We start from the raw sequence: 21,376 nt of genomic DNA, 5'->3' as shown, positions 1-21,376 counted from the left end.
TAGCCACATGGCTTGGTACCTTTTCTCAGTTCTGCCTTGTCATCTTTCTTCCTCTGTGTCTGGCTGGTGACTCCTGACTCACCCCTTTCTCTTCTGAGAATTCTCCTCGTCTGCTCACCCTGCCTATACTTGCCTGGCTACTGGCCAATCAGCATTTTATTTATCAACCAATCAGAACAACACATATTCACAACATACAGAATGATATCCCACAGCACCTCATGACCTGAGTTTCATTGCCTGGGACCTATGGTAGAAGAAAAGAACTGACCTCTACAAGTTGTCCTCTGTCTTTCTCTCCACCCACAAACACTAAATAAATAAATGTTTATTTTGATGTTTTAAAATGTTTTCTGGGGCTGGAGAGATGGCTGTTCTTCCAGAGGTACTGAGTTCAATTCCCAGCAACCACATGGTGGCTCACAACCATCTATAATGAGATCTGGTGCCTGCAGTCATACATGGAGGCAGAACACTGTATACATAATAAATAAGTAAATCTTTTAAAACAATGTTTTAAATGTCTCAAATAACTTGTTTATTCTTATGTTACTTTCTCCCCTCTAATACATATGCTCTCAAAAGTATTAATTTTTTAGGACAGAGGAATTTTACCATGAATTTGATTATAAATATAGAGTCTTTAATTTTACTTGATTTGATTATTCATAAGACATTTACTAAGCACTGTGTGTCCTACCCTGGGTTACAAAGAGTGAAGACATCATAGGGCTTGCTCTTTTTTTGTTTACTTGTTTTGTTTTGTTTTGTTTTTGAGACAGGGTCTCACTGTGTAGCTCTGGCTGGCCTGGAACTCACAATGTAGGCCAAACTGGCCTGAAATTTACAGAGATCCCAAGTTCTGGGATTAAAGGTGCATGCCACTACTGTCCAGCCCAGGGCTTGTTTGCACAGGGATTGTTTACTGTTCAGTGGGAGAGAGAGAGCCATATATGAACAGTGTTAACTCATTTCATAGGTATTGCCACTAATAGAGAAATACAGAATGTAAGCATAAATTGATTTTGTACTACAGATAGTGGAAAATAAGGAACAACTCAGACTGAGTTGAGAGAGTTGAGCCATGAGTCAGTGAAGCATGATCCTAATTAGTCTTTATCAATAAAAAATTGACAGTCAAATACTGAGATAAGAACCTGAAAGATCAGAGAACTGGCAGCAGCTGTCAGTTGCTTCCTGCTTCTGCAAATCCTCTGACTGAATGGGGCGTGAGATCCTGTCTCCACCTTCCTGTTCCTGGTCTCTACCCTCCTAGTGCTGGGACTAAAGGCGTGCACCACCACTGCTTGGCCTCTAGGGTTAACTAGTAGCTAGCTCTGCCCTCTGATCTCCAGGCAAGCTTTATTTGTCAGAACACAAACAAAATATCATACAACAAGTAACCCAAGCCATACTAATTTAAGAACTCTATGGTGTTCACACAATAAAATCATCTAAGAACATACTTCTTCAAATGTATCCTCATTATTAAGGGATAAAGGATTGTGAGTTCAAGACTACCCTGGGCCACATACTAAGTTTGAGGCCAGCCTGGGCTATGTAGTAAGACCCAGTTTCAAAAAAAAAAAAAAAAAAAAAAGGATATATATGTATATATAAATAAGGAATTGTTTATATGATTCTAGAAACTTAGAAGATCCACAGTGTGATGTCTGCAGTCTGGAAACACAGGAAAGCTGGTAGTAATATAGTTCTGGGACTGGATAGTAATGGTGAAAGTCCTATTTCAAGGGCAGGAGAAGACAACAAGGCAAGTTAGACACACACACAGAATCCTCCTGTCCTTCACTATTTAATTTCTCTACCTTCAGGTCCTCAGTGGCTTAGAGGAATACCTAGTTATGTGAGAGGGTGATCTGCTTTACTTACTCTACCAACTCAAATGTTAATGTCCTAAAATACCCTCAGACACACCTAGAAGTAGTAGTCTGAGCGTCATGAACCCCAGTCAGATAGCCATTACAAACACATAAAATTAATCATTACATAACTGTGCTCGCCTCATGCATTGAAAATACACTAAAAACAAACTTAGATATGCACATAGGATCTGACTTATAGAATTAATTTTATTTAAGAAGCTCTTCAAGCCCAGTGTGGTGGCTCATGCCTTTAATCCCAGCACCTGGGAGGAACAGGCAGCCTGATTTCTGTGAGTTCAAGGCCAGCCTGATATACAGGACAGCTAGGGCTGCACAGAGAAACCCTGTCTTGAAAAACAAACAAACAAAAAAAGATCTTCAATTAGCCAGTAGCTTTTGCATTATTCCTTTGACTAGTTTACTTCATTATTCTTGGTGTTTTATTTAGTCCTTTACTTGGCAGATACAAGTCCATTTCTCATTTAGTGTGTAAGAGCATGTACAAACTTCCCTCCCTCCCTCCGTCCCTCCCTCCGTGTGTGTGTGTGTGTGTGTGTGTGTGTGTGTGTGTGTGTGTGTGTGTGTGTTTTGCAGATAATCAAACCTAGGGCCTTATGAATGCAAGGCAAACTGCCCTGCCACTGATCTACACCATCGGCATCAGTTTCCTGAAGACAGCAAAGCCCTGACCAGTGGTCCTCATTCTGTATTTTCTTTGGTCTCCAGAACTGGAGTTTTTTCACCTTTTCTTTCTAAACACGTAATTTTCATATTAGAAAATGTAACATCTATAATGTCAGGAAATTTCTTCTGGCTCCTACTTTATATTTATGTTTGAATGTGGTATTTACTAAATAATCTCTAAAAAAAATGTACCTGATCTAAAAATACTACGATTATAATGTTCTTAGTTTGTTTTTTATTAGTTCTACCTGTCAATCTTGTACAAGGCTAAATTTGGCCCCTAAGAAATTTCACAGGTCTGGAGAGATAGTTCAGCAGTTAAGAGTGCTTGCTACCTTTCCCGAAGACCCAAGTTCAACCACCTGAAACTCCAGCACCAGGGAATCTACCACCACCTTCTGGCTTCAGTGATGCTAGCTCTCATGTGCATATACACACATACATACATATTTAAAGGTAGAATAAATCTTTAAGAAAATTAAAAATCAACATCTCTAAGAAGTTATAGAGGCATGTAAGTTGGACTACTCTAACTTCATGGATACTGTGATATTCTTTCAGCGAAAGGAAGTCACATTTGAGGAAGTTTTGTCTTTAACAATAAAGTTCAGTATATTGCACTAATAGATCCACTGCTTTTTTAATTTATTTATTTATTACACATCAGTGTTCTGCCTACATGTATCCCTGCAGGCCAGAAGAGGTCACCAGATCTCATTACAGATGGTTGTGAGCTACCATGTGGGTGCTGGGAATTGAACTCAGGACCTCTGGAAGAGCAGCCAGTGCTCTTAACCTTTGAGCCATCTCTCCAGCTGTTTTTTGTTTGTTTGTTTTTGTTTGTCTGTTTGTGTGTTTGTTTTTTGGCTTTTCGAGACAGGGTTTCTCTGTGTAGTTTTTGGTGCCTGTCCTGGATCTTGCTCTGTAGTCCAGGCTGGCCTCGAACTCACAGAGATCCGCCTGTCTCTGCCTCCTGAGAAACTTTTTTTAAAATATATTTTTATTTTATGTTCATTGACGTTTTGCCTGCATGTATGTCTGTGTGAGGGTGTCAGAGCCCTGGAACTGGAGTTACAGACAGGTGTGAGTTGCCACATACACTGGGAATTGAACCTGCATTCTCTGGAAGAGCAGCCAGTGATCTTAACTGCTGCACCATCTGGGAAGTCCTGAGTTCAACTCCTAGCACTCACATGGTGGTTCACAAGGATCTGTAATGGGGTCTAATGCCCTCCACAGCAGGAAACTTTTAAATCAGTTTAATAATTCTCTGTGAAGCCAGGCTATTGGTACACACTTTTAATCCCAGCACTCAGGAGGAAGAGGCAGGTGGATCTCTGAGTTCAAGGTCTACCTGGTCTATATAGTGAGTACCAGGACAGCCAGAACTACATAGTGAGACCTTGTCTTGAGGAAAAAAAAATTCTGTGTGTACGCAGTGAGGGAAAATCATACTTGAGGACATTCTTGTAAGGTAGCAGTTTTCTTAACTTTGGATTTCTGGAGGGCCTGTTGTTACATAAAGTAAATGGCATCTTTATGAATCATCAGTTAAAGTCATTGGAGAGAAGTTGCTTGATGTTATGTTACATATTATCTCCTGAAATGAGCATGCAGAGTTCTTAACTCTTCCCTGACACTGAAGTTTTTGACTTCTTCAATAAAGTGTGTGTGTGGCTGCCTCGCGTGCCCAGCAGGTCTTTGAATCCGAAGATGTAATTATGATTTATTGTTGAGACCTGCTACTTTCATTTGACTGGCTATTGTAGGTTTATAATGTTGAAAACTAGAGCTTATTATTTTAACAAGTGTAATAAGCACTCTGGTTTTTCTGTAGGATCAAAGAGGACCTTCTGGTTCAGAAGACTGGCTAGCGGCACAGCAGACATCATGAGCAAGCACAGAGAAGGCTGCTCTTTATCATGTTCGTGAGGGGACAGGTATGGAGACCATTGTCTTACTTCTCTATGGTACTAAACTCGAGAGAAGGACTCCATCTGTGACAACTACAAGGTTGATGGACACACGCAGCTTGATGGACATATGCTGCTTGCTCCATTACTAATGTCTCTGGCTAAATCAACAGTACAACTTTTCAAATGATTTTACTTTAATTAAGAGTAAGACAGCAATTAATTAATTAATTAATTAATTAATTAATTAGAGGCAATCTGTGTAGCCTGTGCTAGTCTGGAATTACTATGTAATTCAAACTCACATCAAACTTGCGATCCTCCTGCCCCTTTTTCCTAAGCACTAGAATTACAAGCTTAATCCAGAAGAGGGTGTCGGAGTCTCTGGAGCAGGCAATTGTGAGCCACCTGACATGGGTGCTAGGAATGGGGAGTCCTCTGTAAGGGCAGTATGCACTCTCAGCTGCTGAGCCATCTCTCGAGATCTGTTTGGAGTTTTTTGAGAGGGGTGCTCAATAACTATTAAAGTATGTCACAACACTGATTGCTCTACCAGTGCTGGCTCCTTCCTTTTAGAATCACCTTACTGTTATCCTTGATTGTAGAAAGCTAATTTTAGCATGAAAAAGAACATGATTTTGAGCAGTGGTGTTAGGAAAGAATATTGGCATATCTGTCTCTATTTCTTAGTCATTATGCAAGAACATAATTCAATTAGAAAATTTCAGAGGTACGGAATCAGAAATGTAGATGTAACTGCATTATTTTATTTTATCTTCTAAACTAGTTGTGAGAGCAGTGATTTCCAGTAGAAAGGGAAGTATTATAACCTTATAGAGTCTTTGATTTTTCCTAATTGGCAGTTGTAGATTTTTTTTTCTCCCCCAAAATTACTTAGAATTATTTAGGATGTATAGGATGGCAAGAGGTCTTGCTAGTGAGACTGGTTTCAGAAATGAGTCATGCCATTCACCAGTACAATGTTGTATTTTCCACATGAATTGTGAGGAAAGTCATGGATGTTCAATATGAAATTGAGCTTTTTCTTTTCAGTTGAGGATGGCACAGAGGCACTTGGTAATAATTTTTCTTGACCAGAATGTCTGCACCCGAAGTTGGCAAGCTATTTCTTGTCCTTCTGCACTTCATATGACAAGATCCTATCCTTCAGGTACCACCTCTGTAGGAAGTTTCTACCATTATAGCAAAGGCTATCCAAATCCACCAGAATCCATTCTTGTTTCTCTGAAGGAGCTGCAGCTGAAATATGAATGTCTACCATCCTTTTTGCAGCTCAATGTGGCTGTGACTAAGCTCACAAAAGGAATGTAAGCAGAGATAATGTGTGCTGCTCCCAGGGCTATCTTTATAGACTGTGCCCACCCAACTTTTACCTGTCACATTATTGCTGCCTCAGCCTAGATGTGCTGTCACCCGGTTCTGGTGAAGTAGGGTCAAAGAACTACATCCTAGGTCAGTGCTCATTTTGGTATAACCTCCAAGAAGATGCTATTCTTGAGCTGTGGTTTATTTGTCCAAGCTAACTAAGATAACACGTTGTTTAGCTCAGCTGACTCTTTTTTCATTTTTCAAGACAGGGTTTTTCTGTGTAATAGCCTGGCTATCCTGGAACTTGCTCTGTAGAACTCACAGAGATCTGCCTGCCTCTGCCTCCTGAGTGCTGGGATTAAAATCATTTTCTGATGTTGATCTACATTTTTCTTGAAGACAAGCATCTTATATAGCAGCAGTTTCCTAATATATGCTGAAGGAACAAGATGGAGGAACCTGCATTCTACTGGGTTGCTTACAGATGTGGAAGATTTGACCTTAATTGTTATAAAACTAAATTTACCTAGAGCTTGGATTTATAGCTCAATTGGTAGAATGCTTGACTTTCATGTGTAAAGCCCTGAATTCAATCCCACCCATTACATAAAACCAGGCATTGTGGTGAATGCCCATCATTCCAGCACTTAGGAGATGGAGGCAGGAGGATCAGAAATTCAAAGTCATCCTTGGCAACATTTTGAGTTTGAGGCCAGACTGGGAGACATGAGATCCTGTCTCAAAACAAACAGATAACTTTTGTTTTAACCTTGGAAATATCTTTGACATATTCTATATAGCAGTATACTCTGCCCTGAATAATGCATTCTTTCCTTACTCTGACTTGGATCCATCTCTTCTTTGGCTTCAGAGCACCTGGTGCATATATCAGTTAGTACCAGTCACAGTATTTTATGTTTCAAGTTAACTCACTCATCTCCCCTGTGAGACCTTAGGCTTCTTTAGGTCAGAGGGATTTGGGTCACTAGGTTATTTGCCAGTATAACCTAGTGACTGTGACAACAGTCGGTACCTAGTAGATGACCAGTAATAGAAATATGTGATGCCTGAATTTCCACATGTTCCTTGTGCACAAAAAGAAATTGCCAAGGAAGGAGACGTAAGAGCAGCAATCAGATTAGTGCTATAAGTGGGACTCAATGCTGAAATTCTGCAGAATTTCTAAAAGCTCTGGTCAGTAAAGACTCTAGAGATAAAAAGACAAAAAATTCCTCATATAAAAAATCCAAAGTAATTATATTCCTCTATGAAATATATATGTGAATTTAGTGAGCTCCTATTTTGCATAAAATGGGCATTTTTATAAGAAAGGAAGCAAAGAATCTTGACATAAATCCTAACATATGCAGTAAGAAGACCACCAAACCCCAAGTCTTCAGGAAACCACAGCTGTTTCTTTGAAAATGAAACCAGGATCTCAAGATTTGGAGACCTCAAACAGTTTCTGGAGATGGCAGGGATAAGGCACCATAGAGAAAGTGGGGGATAAAAGGATTAGTAAATTATCAGACTAACAGAATGATATTTGTTGTACCTCTACTGTGTGAGGCAGTAAAGTCAGGCCTTAATTATTAATCCTAACATAAAAAAACCTTACAATTTAGCCAGTAATGAACAATGTTAAGTAGAAAAATTTAAGTAATAGCAAACATTTTTTTTTTTTATTTTTTAAAGGTATAATTTATTTATTTGCTTATTTATTATTTATTTATTTATTATACAAAAGAGGGCGCCAGATCTCATTACAGATGGTTGTGAGCCACTATGTGGTTGCTGGGAATTGAACTCAGGACCTTTGGAAAAGCAGTCAGTGCTCTTAACCTCTGAGCCATCTCTCCAGCCCAATAGCAAACAATTTTAGTAGCAACTCATCCCAAATGGTAAATTAGCAGGTACTACCTCGTTAGTGTGCTGGGGAGACAGTTCTGTGGGTGAAGTGCTTGCTGTACAAAGACCAGTCTCAGTTCACATACCCAGAACCCATGTAAGGCCAGGCATGTCAGTAAATATATATCATCCCAGTGCTCCTACTGTTAGTGAGAAGGTAGAGACAAGAAAATCCCTGTGAACTCCTGGGCCAGCTAACTTTGTGAGCACAGAAGAAAAACAGCAGAGACCCTGCCTCTGACCTCCATATGTGTGCCATGCCATTTGCATACCGGTTTTCTCTTTCTCTCTCTCTCTCTCTCTCTCTCTCTCTCTCTCTCTCTCTCTCACACACACACACACACACACACACACACACACACACACACACTTTCTCTCACTCTTTCATATGCACGCATGCATGCACACCCCTCCTTCTCACACAGGGACACATAAAAGATGGAGAAGTGATTGAAGAAGGTACCCTGTATTGGCCTCTGGCCTCCACTTGCACCTGCCACATAAACATGCACATTCATGAACCTGTATACCCACACATGCACACTCATATGAACCTGTATTCACACACATGCACACTCATATGAACCTGTATTCACACACATGCATACTCATATGAACCAGTATTCACACACATGCACACACAGACACATACCAAAAGATGAGTTAATTTAAAGGGATGATCAAGGATAATCTTCCCTTGGAACCCTTCCCTGCCTTGGGAGCTTCCTCCGACTTTTCACTAGTAAACCTAAATTTGATCTTCTCAAAAAAGGGATAATCAGTAAGCCTGGTGTGGCTCATAACTGTAATCCCAGTTCTCAGGAGTCTGGGCCAGTCTGGGCTCCAGTGTGGGTTTTGACTCTCTGTCTGAAAAATCTTAAATAGTAATAAAGGAATAGCCAGCAGCATTTTTTAAAACTCCTACTATTGTATTAATTGGCATTCTGTTAAATCATTGGTATCTTGTATATATGCTTTTAGGTCAAGTAATAGGAAAGGAAGTTTAAAAATTATATTTAAAAATGAGAGGTTTAGAGCCGGGCAGTGGTGGCGCATGCCTGTAATCCCAGCACTTGGGAGGCAGAGGCAGGTGGGTTTCTGTGAGTTCGAGGGCAGCCCGGTCTACAAAGTGAGTTCCAGGACAGCCTCCAAAGCTACAAAGAAACCCTGTCTTGAAAAACCAAAAAAAGAAAAAGAGAGAGAGAGAGAGAGAGAGGTTTAAAAAGATTCATCAGTCATCATTAAAATGAAAACTAATATCCCTTACTCATACTTGAACTTTCTCTTAATTTTCTATTTAACAGAAGCTATGAACTCCCTTTTCTAGTAGAAATGTAACTTTATCCTATCAGAATGACCCCTTCCCAACACCTGGACTTTATCTTTTGCAGTATAAGCTATTGAATAAGTCTGCCTTCCATGTTTGTAGTAGCTCTACATTTGTTCTTAGTATCTCTGGAGGACTGGCCCCAGGACCATTGCAAGCCCCAGAGTCCATGGAGTGTTTGTATATAACTTGTCCAGGCCATTCTGTATACTGTAAATCATTGCTGTATTACTAAGATAAAGTGCTAAAGAAATAGCTATTAAACTGTTTTACTTATGGAAAAATGACTAGAAAAAAAATGTTTGTGCACGTTTGGTACATATGCAGTTTTTTCTGAATATTTTCCATCCATCACCGGTTTAATCTGTAGACATAGAACTTACAGATATAGAGGCTGACTGTATTTTGATAATTGTTAGCTTATAGGTTTCTAGACTTGAGGATCCTAGGTTGTTTATCATTGTCCAAATGGATTTGTTGGAGATTTCATTCTTGTATACCTAAGATCTATAAATTATATTTTAATAATTCAAAGTAACTCGATTTTTTTGTTTTGTTTTGTTTTGTTTTATTTACTTTTTAGGTTTAAACAAGTCTCTTCAGCAGTGTTTCCTCACTGATGGAGAATTACTTCCAAGCAGAAGCTTACAATCTGGACAAGGTATTAGATGAATTTGAACAAAATGAAGGTGAGAATTTACATGGGAAAATCTATATGGATTTATGATATAGAGACTGTGAGAATAAGAATATGAAATTCTTAAAAAAAAATCAAGGGGTTGGAAAGATGGCTCAGCAGTTAAGAGCACTGGCTGCTCTTACAGACAACTCAGGTTCAATTCCCAGTATCCATGTGGTGGCTCACTGCTGTCTGTAACTCTAGTCCCACGGGATCTGATGCCCTCCTCCGGCCTCCACAGGATCTAGGCACACAAGTGGTGCAGAGATATATGCAGGCAGAAGACCCATATACGTAAAATAGAATGAAATGAACCTTAAAAAATAAAATGAAACGGTTCTGATGATGTAATAGCAATAATATATAATACATTTTAAAGGGGGAATTAACGTTCCTTTGCATTATGTGCGATGTACTTACATTTTTTAAACTTAATGTTTATGACAGTTCTATGAAGTTAGTTTCTCATTTCCTGTTACTTTATTTCCTTATTTAAGGAGAAAATGTATCACAAATGGCCAGGCCTGTAATCCTAGTACTTGGGAGCCAGAGGCAGAAGGATCATCACAAATTCCAGGTTAGCCTGATTCATATAGTGAGTTCCAGGTCAGCTAGGGGTACATGATAAAATCTGTACCCTTCCTCCCACCCACAGAAATCCACGTATGATGCATGCCTGTTGGCAGGAGGTTAGAGGTTCAAGGCTAGTCTTGGCTGGATAGTGAATGTGAGGCCAATGTAGGCTACATGAGACTTGTCAACAAAATAAAACACACACATGCACGCACACGCAGATGTACTAAACTAGGTAATTAACATGTCTAAGTAGTAGGTAAAATCCAGTCATTCCTATTTCAATAATATTATTGAACATTCATGTAAGAAATCTCTTTTTTTTTATTTCTGGAAATACTTATTTTTAAATTAATTTAAATTTAAATTAAATCTCTTGCTAGCCTAAATTTTAATTTAAACTTAAGAGTGCCTCAAACTCAGAAGTCCACCTGCCTCTGCCTTCCAGCTGCTGGGATTAAAGGCGTGCACCGCCACTGCCCGGCAGCAATTGGAAGTTCTTTGGCTTTTACTTGTGGTGCTGTTGTGTTCCCCAAAATATTGTGCACCCTAATAAGCTTATCTAGGGTCAGAGACACAACAGCCACAATATTAAACATAGAGGTTAGGCAGTGGTAGCACACGCCTTTAATCCTAGCATCCCAGAGGCAGAAATCAGTCTGGATTTCTACGAGTTCAAGGCCACAGAGCCTTGAAAACAGCCAGGCATGGTGACACACGCCTTTAATCCCAGGGAGTGATGGCAAAAACAGAAAGATTTATAAGGCATGAAGACCAGAAACTAGAAGCATTTGGCTGGTTAAGCTTTCAGGCTTTTGAGCAACAGTGCAGCTGAGATTCATTCTGGATGAGGACACAGAGGCTTCCAATCTGAGGAAACAGGATCAGCTGAGGAACTGGCAAGGTGAGGTAGCTGTGGCTTGTTCTGCTTCTCTGATCTTCCAGCACTACCTTGCCCAAGGTTTTTTTTTGTTTTGTTTTGTTTTTGTTTTTTTGTTTTTGTTTTTGTTTTTGTTTTTGTTTTAGCTGAGGATCGAACCCAGGGCCTTGCGCTTGCTAGGCAAGCACTCTACTACCCCAACCCCCAAGGTTTGTTTTATTAATAATACATTCTAACAATTGGTGCTACATTTACTCTCTGCCTGTGTTGCTTCTTTTCACTGTTTCCCAGGGTGGTCATGTTCTTGGACCAAACTGATGTATTTGTTGTTCTCTTAAATCTTATATTTGGTGTTACGCTTTTCCTGGTTTCCCTACTTACAAATCCTTTTCTGTTGATAAAACACTTGAGACCTCATCCAGTTCCTTTTTTTAGTGAATTCAGGCTCATTTATCTCATCCTGGAATTTATTTTGTATTCTTACATAATAATTTTTGAATATATATACTAATTAGCTACTTGTGTATATTCTATCTATGTCTTATTTTCCCAACTAGATTATATACTTTGTAGAGGCATGAGTATTAATCTTAATGCTATATAAACCAAATGCTTTTTTTTTTTTTTTTTTTTTTTTTTTGGTTTTCTGAGACAGGGTTTCTTTGTAGCTTTGGAGCCTGTCCTTGACTAGCTTTGTAGACTAGGCTGGCCTCGAAGTCACAGAGATCCTCCTGCCTCTGCCTCCCTAGTGCTGGGATTACAGGCGTGCGCCGCCACTGCCCAGCCAAATGTTAACTTTTGTGTATTTATTACCTACTACCACTTGACCCTATGCAAAGTAGGCCTTGCATTGATGGAATGAAATGGTTTCTGCCTTCAGAAATCATTCAGTGGGTGAAAGAGAAGGTAAATAAGCTATTACATTGCAGTATAGTAAAAACTTTAATAAGGTCCATGAGTGCATTGAAGATTAGTGTTACAATTATAACTGCTTAATTTTAGTACCATGGTTTTCATTTACTGAAGGGAGAAAGAAGAAAAAGCACTAAGTGCATTCATTTTTAATCTCTTTTACTCATTTAGAGATACAAGATACCACTGTAACTTGAGAGAATAACTTAGCTATCATAGTTATGGTCTGTTACAAAGGAAACAAATGTTAGATGAAATTATGTTTATTGATATACTAGAAAGTGATTTAATAGATAAATACCATTTTCCCAAATGTCCTTAGCTAAGAATATAAACATAAATTTAATTAGTGACATTATTACAAGCAGAATTTCACATGCTGTAGCAAACTTTTAAAAAACCTAATGGGAAAAACTTAAATATATACAAATTATCCTGGGCATGGTGGTGCACACCTTTAATCCTAGCACTAGGAGGCAGAGGCAAATAGATCTCTTAGTTTGAGGTCAGCGTGGTCTATATAGAGAGTTCCAGGACTCTGTCTCAAAACAACAAATTAAAGAGAATAGTCTAATAAACTTAAGTGCACCACAACCCATAGTCAGCTGTGATTAATACACTGCCATTTTTGTTCTGTTTCATTTGTAATGTTTTTGAGGATTTTCTTTTTGTTTTTTTGGGTGTGTGTGTGTGTGTGTGTGTGTGTGTGTGTGTGTCCATGTGTGTGTCTGTCTGTCTGTCTGTGTGTGTCTGTGTGTCTGTGTGTGTGTGTGTGTGTGTCTGTGTCCTTGTCTGTATGGATGCTTGTGGAGGCCAGGGATCAACATTGTTATCACTTTCTCAGTGGTCTCTAACTTCATTTTTTGATAAATGTCTCACTGCTCTTTCCAGCTAGCTTGGCTTACCAGCAATCCTTTGGGATCTGCTGTCTCTCCTCCCCATAGAGGGTTTGTGTCTGTAATCTTTCATGTGACTGCTGGAAATCTAAACTCAGGTCTTCTATGCTTGCATAGCCACCCCTTTCCCACTGAGCCATTTCCCCAGACTTACTAGGGTCTTCTCTATTGCCCAGGTTAGCCTCAAACTCAGGATATAGCCAGAGATGACCTTGGGCTTGTGATCCTCCAGCTTCCTGCTTCTGCCTTTACCTCCCTAAGACTGGATATTTACCAGTCTTAGTGCATGCTAGGCACTCATAACTGAGCTAAATCTCTAGACCCATTTAAAAAAGTTTTAAAAACTTTATATTCACTAAAATGTCTAAATTTTTTGTTTGTTTTTTGTTTTTTTTTGAGACAGGGTTTTCTCTGTGTAGCTTTGTGACCCTTTCCTGGAACTCACTCTGTAGCCCAGGCTGGCCTGGAACTCACAGAGATCCACCTGCCTCTGCCTCCCAAGTGCTGGGATTAAACGTGTTCGCCAACACCACCTGGCAAATGCCTAAATTTTTTTTAAATGCCTAAATTTTAATTACATAGGGCTAGTGGGTTTTGTTTGTTTTTGTTCTATTTTAAGACAAGAGTCTCACTCTGTTTCCCAGTTGGCTTGAACTCATTGACTCGGGTACCCTCTCACCTCAGGCTCCCAACTGGTGGGACTGCAAGGTTGACTTTACAGTTTGCTAGATGGAGCTACCCATGTAACCCACACTCCAATCATATTGTAGATTAGAAGAGAGCATTTAGACTTCACAGAAAAATATTCACTCAATTACCAGTCTTCATTTCTATTATCTGTGCCTTGTCTTGTACACAGACAATTCAAAGGTGCTTCCCCACTCCTGGGTCTACAGGTCAAATTAATTGTGTTACTGTTTGTATCAATCTAATAACAAAATTAAATAGTCATAAAATTCTTGTTTGAAATGTTCTTAGGCATTACCATTTGTTGACAGACAATTGTAGGGCATTGTTTTAAATACATTTAGATTCTGTCATATTCTGAGAACATTTTATCTTCAGAGTATAGGTGGAAATACTGGTTAGGTAGTCCTAAGTAGCTTTTTACTGTTACCAGCAAACTTACTGTAATTACTTTTTTTATTTTTCAGATGAAACAATTTCTCCTACTTTATTGGATACAAAGTGGAATAAGATTCTAGATCCCTCTTCTCACCCACTATCTTTTAACCCTGCATTGACCAGTGGGAACGAACCTGGAGTTTCTAATGAGGTAGTACCACAGCTGAAAGTCTTCTCTCTGGCTGGCTCAGCTCCCCTTACAAGAGAGGGAGAAGATCCCTGTGCTAACGGACAGGACTGTAGTCTAAATCCAGAGATTGACACAATGTGGATTGATGAAAATGCTGTGGCAGAAGACCAGCTAATTAAGAGAAACTATAACCGGGATGATGAATTTAGTGCTGTTGAAGTGGGAGAGGAGAAATGTGGAAGCCTCACTTGTCTGCCAGATGAGAAGAATGTTCTTGTTGTAGCTGTCATGCATAACTGTGATAAAAGGACATTGCAAAGTGATTTGCAGGATTGTAATAATTATAATAGTCAGCCCCTCATGGACTCTTTTAGCTGTTCACTGGCTAATGAAAATAGACAAACTGATCAATTTAGTTTTAGTATGAATGGGTCCACTGAAAAAGGTATAAACTCAGAGAAACAAATGGATGCTTTGACTAAACCAAAACCAGAGGGGGCTTCTGTCAATCATCTCTGTGTTACTTCATCTAACAGTGCAGCTAGTGTCTCTTCACCTTCCCAATTAAAGGACAATGAAGATGTAGGCCGAGACCTTCCCACATGTGCAGTCACAAGCTTAACAATTAATTCATCCCAGGAAATAGATGGAGGGTCTGCCATTAAAAAACAAGAGAATTACATGCCAGATGAAGACCTTGCTGGCAAAAACAGTTCTTCTAGGACAGATCTAGGGGGCCCAAACTCCTTTTCCCACGAAAGTGAGGAAATCATGACCGAAAAAGAGCCCGCAGAGGAGAGGACAGCTGGAGACTCCCTCCCATCTGGTTTGTCTTTGTATTTCAAGCCAGACACATCTGCAGTGTGTGGAAAGGACAGTTGTGAACAGTCTTCAGATTGCCTTGTGTCCAGGGAAGCTAGAGCTGATGAAGATGAAGGTAATGACCATGGAAAAAGAATTGGCACTACAGAACTTCTTAATGTGACAGAACATTTCTCTGACTCACAGGTGACTGAATGGAAATTAATGGAGCTCAATGAGACGAATGATGGCCAAGCAAATGAAGAAAATCAAGTGGTTTCACAGATTAGCCAGCCCGGGGACACGAACAGCGGAGGAGAGTGTATCAGAACGGCAGATTCAGATCTAGATTTCAAAGGAAATTGTATGACTGAAAGTGAAGGATGTGATTTCTCCACTGTTAATGATGCACCAGCAGCAAATTCTCTATCCAATGGTTGTGATTCCTATGGAATACAGAGCCCAGTTGTTTCTTTTGTTCCAAAGACTTTACCCTCCAAAGAAGATTCAGTAACAGAAGAAAAAGAAATAGAGGAAAGCAAGTCAGAATGCTACTCAAATATTTATGAACAGAGAGGAAATGAGAATGCAGAAGGCAGTGGACTGCTTTTAAATAGCACTGGAAATATAATGAAGAAAAATTATTTACATAATTTCTGTAGTCAAATCCCATCAGTACTTGGGCAGTCTTCCCCCAAGATAGCAAACGTGCAATCTATTAGTGTTCCTTTTGGTGGTGCAAGACCCAAGCAACCTTCTAATCTTAAACTTCAGATTCCAAAGCCATTATCAGACCACTTACAAAATGATCTTCCTGCAAACAGTGGAAATAATACTAAAAACAAAAATGATATTCTTGGAAAAACAAAACTAGGGGGAAATTCAGCAGTCAGTGCCTGCAGCACGTCTTTGGGAAACGTCTCTGTGACTGATACAAATGGGGAACATTTAGAAAGTTATGAGGCTGAGATCTCCAGTAGACCATGCCTTGCATTAGCTCCAGATAGTCCAGATAATGATCTCAGAGCTGGACAGTTGGGAATTTCTGCAAGAAAGCCATTCACCACCTTGGGTGAGGTGGCACCAGTATGGGTACCAGATTCCCAGGCTCCAAACTGCATGAAGTGTGAAGCTCGGTTCACGTTCACCAAACGGAGGCATCATTGCAGAGCCTGTGGGAAGGTAAGCTGCACGCTCTCTCACAGGAGCTCGGCATGTTGTACTGCGGAACCAGAAATTAAAGCAGGATTAAGTGAATTTAATTCTAGTTGAAGACATTATACATAGCCTTTGAAAGCCCAGTTCTAGTGAGTTTCTGTATAAAACATGAGCTTGCTTATTGTTTTTTGGGTTTTGTTTTGTTTGATTGATTGTTGCCGGAAAGTATGCTGTCTGAGTTTTCTGTGAAGAAAAGCGAATTGGGAATTAAGGAAGTGTTTCTTTGTGGTTTCTACATTGATAGATACTTGGTTAATGGGATGGTTTAAAATAAGGAAGTTGTTCTTTCAGCTTAGGACATATTTGTGATTCACTTCTTTTTTTCTTTTTCTTGTTTTATCACTAGTCAGTGGTTGTCTTTCTTATTTATCTATATAGCTATCTACCCATCTATTTATTTATTTATTGCTTTTTTTGAGACAGGGTTTCTCTGTGTAGCTTTGTGCCTTTCCTGGAACTCAATTGGTAGCCCAGGCTGGCCTCGAACTCAGAGATCTCTGCCTGCCTCTGCCTCCTGAGTTCTGGGATGAAAGGCGTGCGCCACCCACCCACCCCCAGCGTCTTTACATTTTTTTAATACTTAAAATTTTAACTTACATTGAGAATATCCTATACTCTTTTTTTTTTTTTTTTAGGGTTTTTTTGTTTTTTGTTTTGTTTTTGTTTTTTGTTTTTGTTTTTGTTTTTCGAGACAGTGTTTCTCTATGTAGTTTTGTGCCTTTCCTGGAACTCACTTTTTTAACCAGGCTGGCCTCGAACTCACAGAGATCCACCTGGCTCTGCCTCATGAGTGCTGGGATTAAAGGCATGTGTCACCACCGCCCGGCTTAGGGTTTTTTATTTTTAAGATTTGTTTATTTATTATGTATACAGCATGTATGACTGCAGGCCAGAAGAGGGCACCAGATCTCATTACAGGTGGTTGTGAGCTACCATGTGGTTGCTGGGAATTGAACTCAGGACCTCTGGAAGAGTAGCCAGTGCTCTTAACCTCTGAGCCATCTCTCCAGCCCCAAGGTTTTTATTTTTTATGTATGTATGTATGTATGTATGTATGTATGTATTTATTTATTTATTGAGACAGTGTTTCTCTGTGTATCAGTCCTGGCTGTTCTGGATCTTGCTTTATAGACCAGGCTGGCCTCGAACTCACAGAGATCCACCTGCCTCGGCTTCTTCTGAATGCTTGAATTAAAGGCATGCACCACCACTGCCCGGCAGATACAGTTATTTTTAATGAGTGTTCTGCTGCATGTGTGTGTACCTCATTATGCCTGGCACCCATAGAGGTCAGAAGAAGGCATTAAATTCCCTGGAACTAGAGTTGTGAGTGATTGTGAGCCACCATGTGGGTGCTGGGGATTTAACCCATGTCCTCTGCCAGATTAGTGAGTGCTCTTAACTGCCGAGCCATCTCTCAAGCCCAATCCTATACTTGTTTCTGCATAGAGTTTTTTGATGTACTAAATGTTCTGAGGGTTTATATAAATATCTACACATATTTTCTCTCATATGACTTTAATGCAAATATTTGAAGGCTTTATATCTGATTGAGGATATAAGAATGACTAATATTCCTTAGCTCTTTCCAAATTCCGTTAATAACACAATTTGGATTTTTTTATATTTATTTTTATTTCTGGGTATGTATGTTTGTATACCATGTATGTACACACCTGCATATGGGCCATGGAGGCTAGAAGAGGATACTGGATTCCCTTGAAACGGAGTTATAAGTATTTGTGAGCTGCCTGATGTGGGTGCTGGGAACTGAACTTGGGTCCTCTGGAAGAGCAGCAAGCATTCTTAACCAGTATCCCCTAGCCTCCACAATTTGTTTTTTAATGAAAGTTGTAAATATGGAGAAAAAAGGATTTTACATTTTTTTAAAGAATGTAAAAATTGATGTGAGATCTAGATTCAAATTTTAGCTTTGTTTCTATTAATTATGTAATTTTACTAATGCTTAGTTTTGTAATCTGTAACAAAGTTAAATAGTTTTCATTGGGCTGTTGTAAAGATCATAAGATTACAGAAGTAATAGTAAGTCTGGATAATTTAACTCTACCTCCTTTCTCATCTTATTTATCTGATCATATGCTTTTAACATCAAGAAAAAAGAGTATCAGGGCTGGAGAGATGGCTTAGGGGTTAAGATTGCTCTTCCAGAGGACCCGGGTTCAATTCCCAGCACCCACATGGCAGCTCACAACTGTCTGTAACTCCAGTTCCAGGGGACCCTCACACAGACATACACAGAGGCACATAAAATAAAAATAAATAAATTATTTAAAAAAAGAAAAGAAAAAGAAAAAAGAGTATCTGAGCCTAAGTGACTTAGACACATAGAACTTTTATTTCACATAAGAAGCTGTAAGACACCGTTTATCTCCTGCAAAGTTGGGAATATGGACGATCCCTTGATCTTCCCCTGGTCTCCTGTTAGTAATTGAGCTCCATCAAGTCCAACTGGACGACTTCCTAAGGGAAAAGAAACCAACTGAGGGTCAAACAAGACTTCTTGTTAGTTTCTTACTGGAGAGAAAATCCCAACATCTACCGTCAATTCATTGACCAGTTCTAGACCACAGGTTACTGGATTACACCACAAGTGACTCAATCATAATCTATTTCCTAGGTCTTAGCACAGTGCCTGAACAAAAATAGGATTTTGTTAACAGATAAAAGGGGAGACTAGATCCTGATGGGCCATTAGGAAGAATTACTTGGGGATGGGGAGGTGACTGAGTAAAATGCTTGCTGTCGGCCATCAGGACCTGAGTGTGACCTTCAGCACCAGGAGGAAGGAAGCAAAGGAAGAAGGAAATGAAAAGAAAGAAGCCTGGCATGGTAGATCATGCCTATAATCTCAGTGCTGGGGAGACAGAACAGGAGAATTACTGAGGCTTGCTGGCAGTAATCCTGGTTTTGTCTGTAAGCTCTAGGCTCAGTGAGAAGACCCTATCTCTAAAGAATAAAGTGAGTGAGTGAGGAAGACATCCTACCTCATCCCTTGCCTCTGTACACACACGTGCACACCCATCCACACATATACAAGGACTACTAGATGGTAATTAAACAGTGATGGGGGTGGAAAGAAGTTAAAGTTGAGACTGGGGTTTTGTTCTCTTGTTTTTGTTTTTGTTTTTTTAATTTATTTATTATGTATACAGTGTTCTGCCTGCATGTATACCTGCAGGCCAGAAGAGGGCGCCAGATCTCATTACAGATGGTTGTGAGCCACCATGTGGTTGCTGGGATTGAACTCAGGACCTCTGGAAGAACAGCCAGTGCTCTTAACCACTTAGCCATCTCTCGAGCCCTTATTCTCTTATTGTTAAAGTTTAAAGAAAATAATGTGTCTAGTGCCTGAGTATTTTGTATTCTATTTGCTAGCTAAACTTGTCTCCTATTCCTAGCTTGAATATGTTTTCTTGTCTTTGTTTGTTTGGTTGGTTGGTTGGTTTTTTGTTTGTTTGTTTTGTTTTTGTTTTTTGGTTTTTGGTTTTCCAGACAGGGTTTCTCTGTGTAGTTTTGGTGCCTGGCCTGGATTTCTGTAGACCAGGCTGGCTGCAAACTCACAGAGATCCTCCTGGCTCTGCCTCCGAGTACTGGGATTAAAGGCATGCGCCACCCCTGCCCGGCAGGTAGGATGGTTTTACCAGCTATAGTGGCACATACCTGTAATTTCAGTGCTTGGAGCATAGAGACAGGAGGATCAGGAATACAAAGTCATCTTCAGCTCCATGGCAAGTGTGAGGCCAGCCTTGACTAAGGAAACCCTGCTGGAAAGTAAAAGTGGTCTTTTTATGCAAATAAGAAGAGTTCGGTATAGACTACCACGTCTTGGTTTGAGCAGTAAACTGGGACTATTGGTGGACTCATAAAGAAAATTATGACAAAAATGCAAATTGAGAGAGTAGATGGAATTTTTCTTTAGACGGTTGTAAGGATTGGTGGCAAAATTCATGCACTTCTTAGAAAAAAAGGGTTTATACCTTGTAAACATCAATATAGTTTTTCTATATATTAATCAGATTGTTCTGGGAAGGCAGCTAGAAAAATGCCCTAAGGTATAACTCAGGGCTGGAGAGACTGCTCAGTGCTTAAGAGCACTGGCTGTTCTTGTAGAGGACCAGGTTTTGATTCCCAGCACCTGTATAGCACCGTTGGTAATTCTAGTTCCAGGGGATCCAGTGCCCTCTTCTGGCCTCTTCAGCACCAGGAATATACATGTTACACAGTCATACACACAAGCAAAATATCTATACACATAAAATAATTTTAAAAATGTAAAGTATAACTCAGGAAATGGATTTTTAATGCATTTCTTGGTAGCCTGACTAGACAGCAGACTGCTGCCGAGAGGTAGCACTGGGTTGCATATGGAGAGCTCTGGGCCTCCTGTTTCTTTATAAACTCTCTCGTCACAGAAAGGGCTTGTGTGAACCTCTGCACTGGGGGTAGGTGGTCAGGACAGGTGAGATGGCTCAGCAGGTGGAAGTGTTTGCCGCCAACCTGATGACCTGAGTATGATCCCCCAAACTCTCATGGTGGAGAGGACACACCCCTACAGTTGTCCTCTTGCACTCCGCATGCCCATCTCCTTGTAATAAAGAAAGATTAAGTAAATGTATAAATAAAAAAGAAAAGGGAACAGAGATTTGTGCTAGTACTCATTTATCCTGTATAGTGGCCACAGAGCTTACAGATTAGCTGAGGTCACTCTGTGGGAAGAATAGCAATTAAATGGTTTGAGTTGAGTGTATTTTCTGGAAGTCATCTAGGTAACAGAAATGCTATTTTTCAAGGTGTCAGTTAAGATGGCTACATTTTAGGTTTTATTTTGCAATAAGTTTCCATTTCTGATTAATTTGTCATACTAGCTTCTTCATCAGGGTTCATTTAAGGCATTCATAATCTCATCACTTATATTAAAAAATAGCTTGGTGACACTTATAATACCAAAGTGGCATATTGAAACATGATCCGGATTAATTTTTAATATGATTCTAGACAGAAAATTTAATTTCCTTCTCAGACATTTGAATTTATAGATACTTGAAAGATTGAGCATTTATAAATACAGCTATAAATTGTCATATCTTCTGTATGTGT

At 39.6% G+C, this 21,376-nt stretch overlaps 1 protein-coding gene across 4 annotated transcripts in view; it reads left to right on the top strand.

The window, feature by feature from the left end:
* Positions 1–21,376, top strand: part of Zfyve9 (zinc finger FYVE-type containing 9) — a 150,011-nt gene that overhangs the window by 45,998 nt on the left and 82,637 nt on the right. For 2 of the 4 annotated variants that reach the window (XM_036177819.1, XM_036177817.1), the window contains exons 2-4: positions 4,405–4,507; positions 9,628–9,733; positions 14,139–16,222. In XM_036177819.1, coding sequence (XP_036033712.1) covers positions 9,664–9,733; positions 14,139–16,222 — 2,154 coding nt within the window. In that variant the 5' untranslated portion in view covers positions 4,405–4,507; positions 9,628–9,663. Of the gene's footprint in view, positions 1–4,404; positions 4,508–5,533; positions 5,652–9,627; positions 9,734–10,227; positions 10,301–14,138; positions 16,223–21,376 lie in introns of those variants that run through there. The other 2 variants (XM_036177818.1, XM_036177820.1) reach the window with 2 other exon arrangements.

This window comes from Onychomys torridus, chromosome 2, assembly GCF_903995425.1.
Source record: "Onychomys torridus chromosome 2, mOncTor1.1, whole genome shotgun sequence".
Taxonomy (NCBI): Eukaryota; Metazoa; Chordata; class Mammalia; order Rodentia; family Cricetidae; genus Onychomys; species Onychomys torridus.
This window is presented reverse-complemented; position numbering and strand designations above follow the sequence as displayed.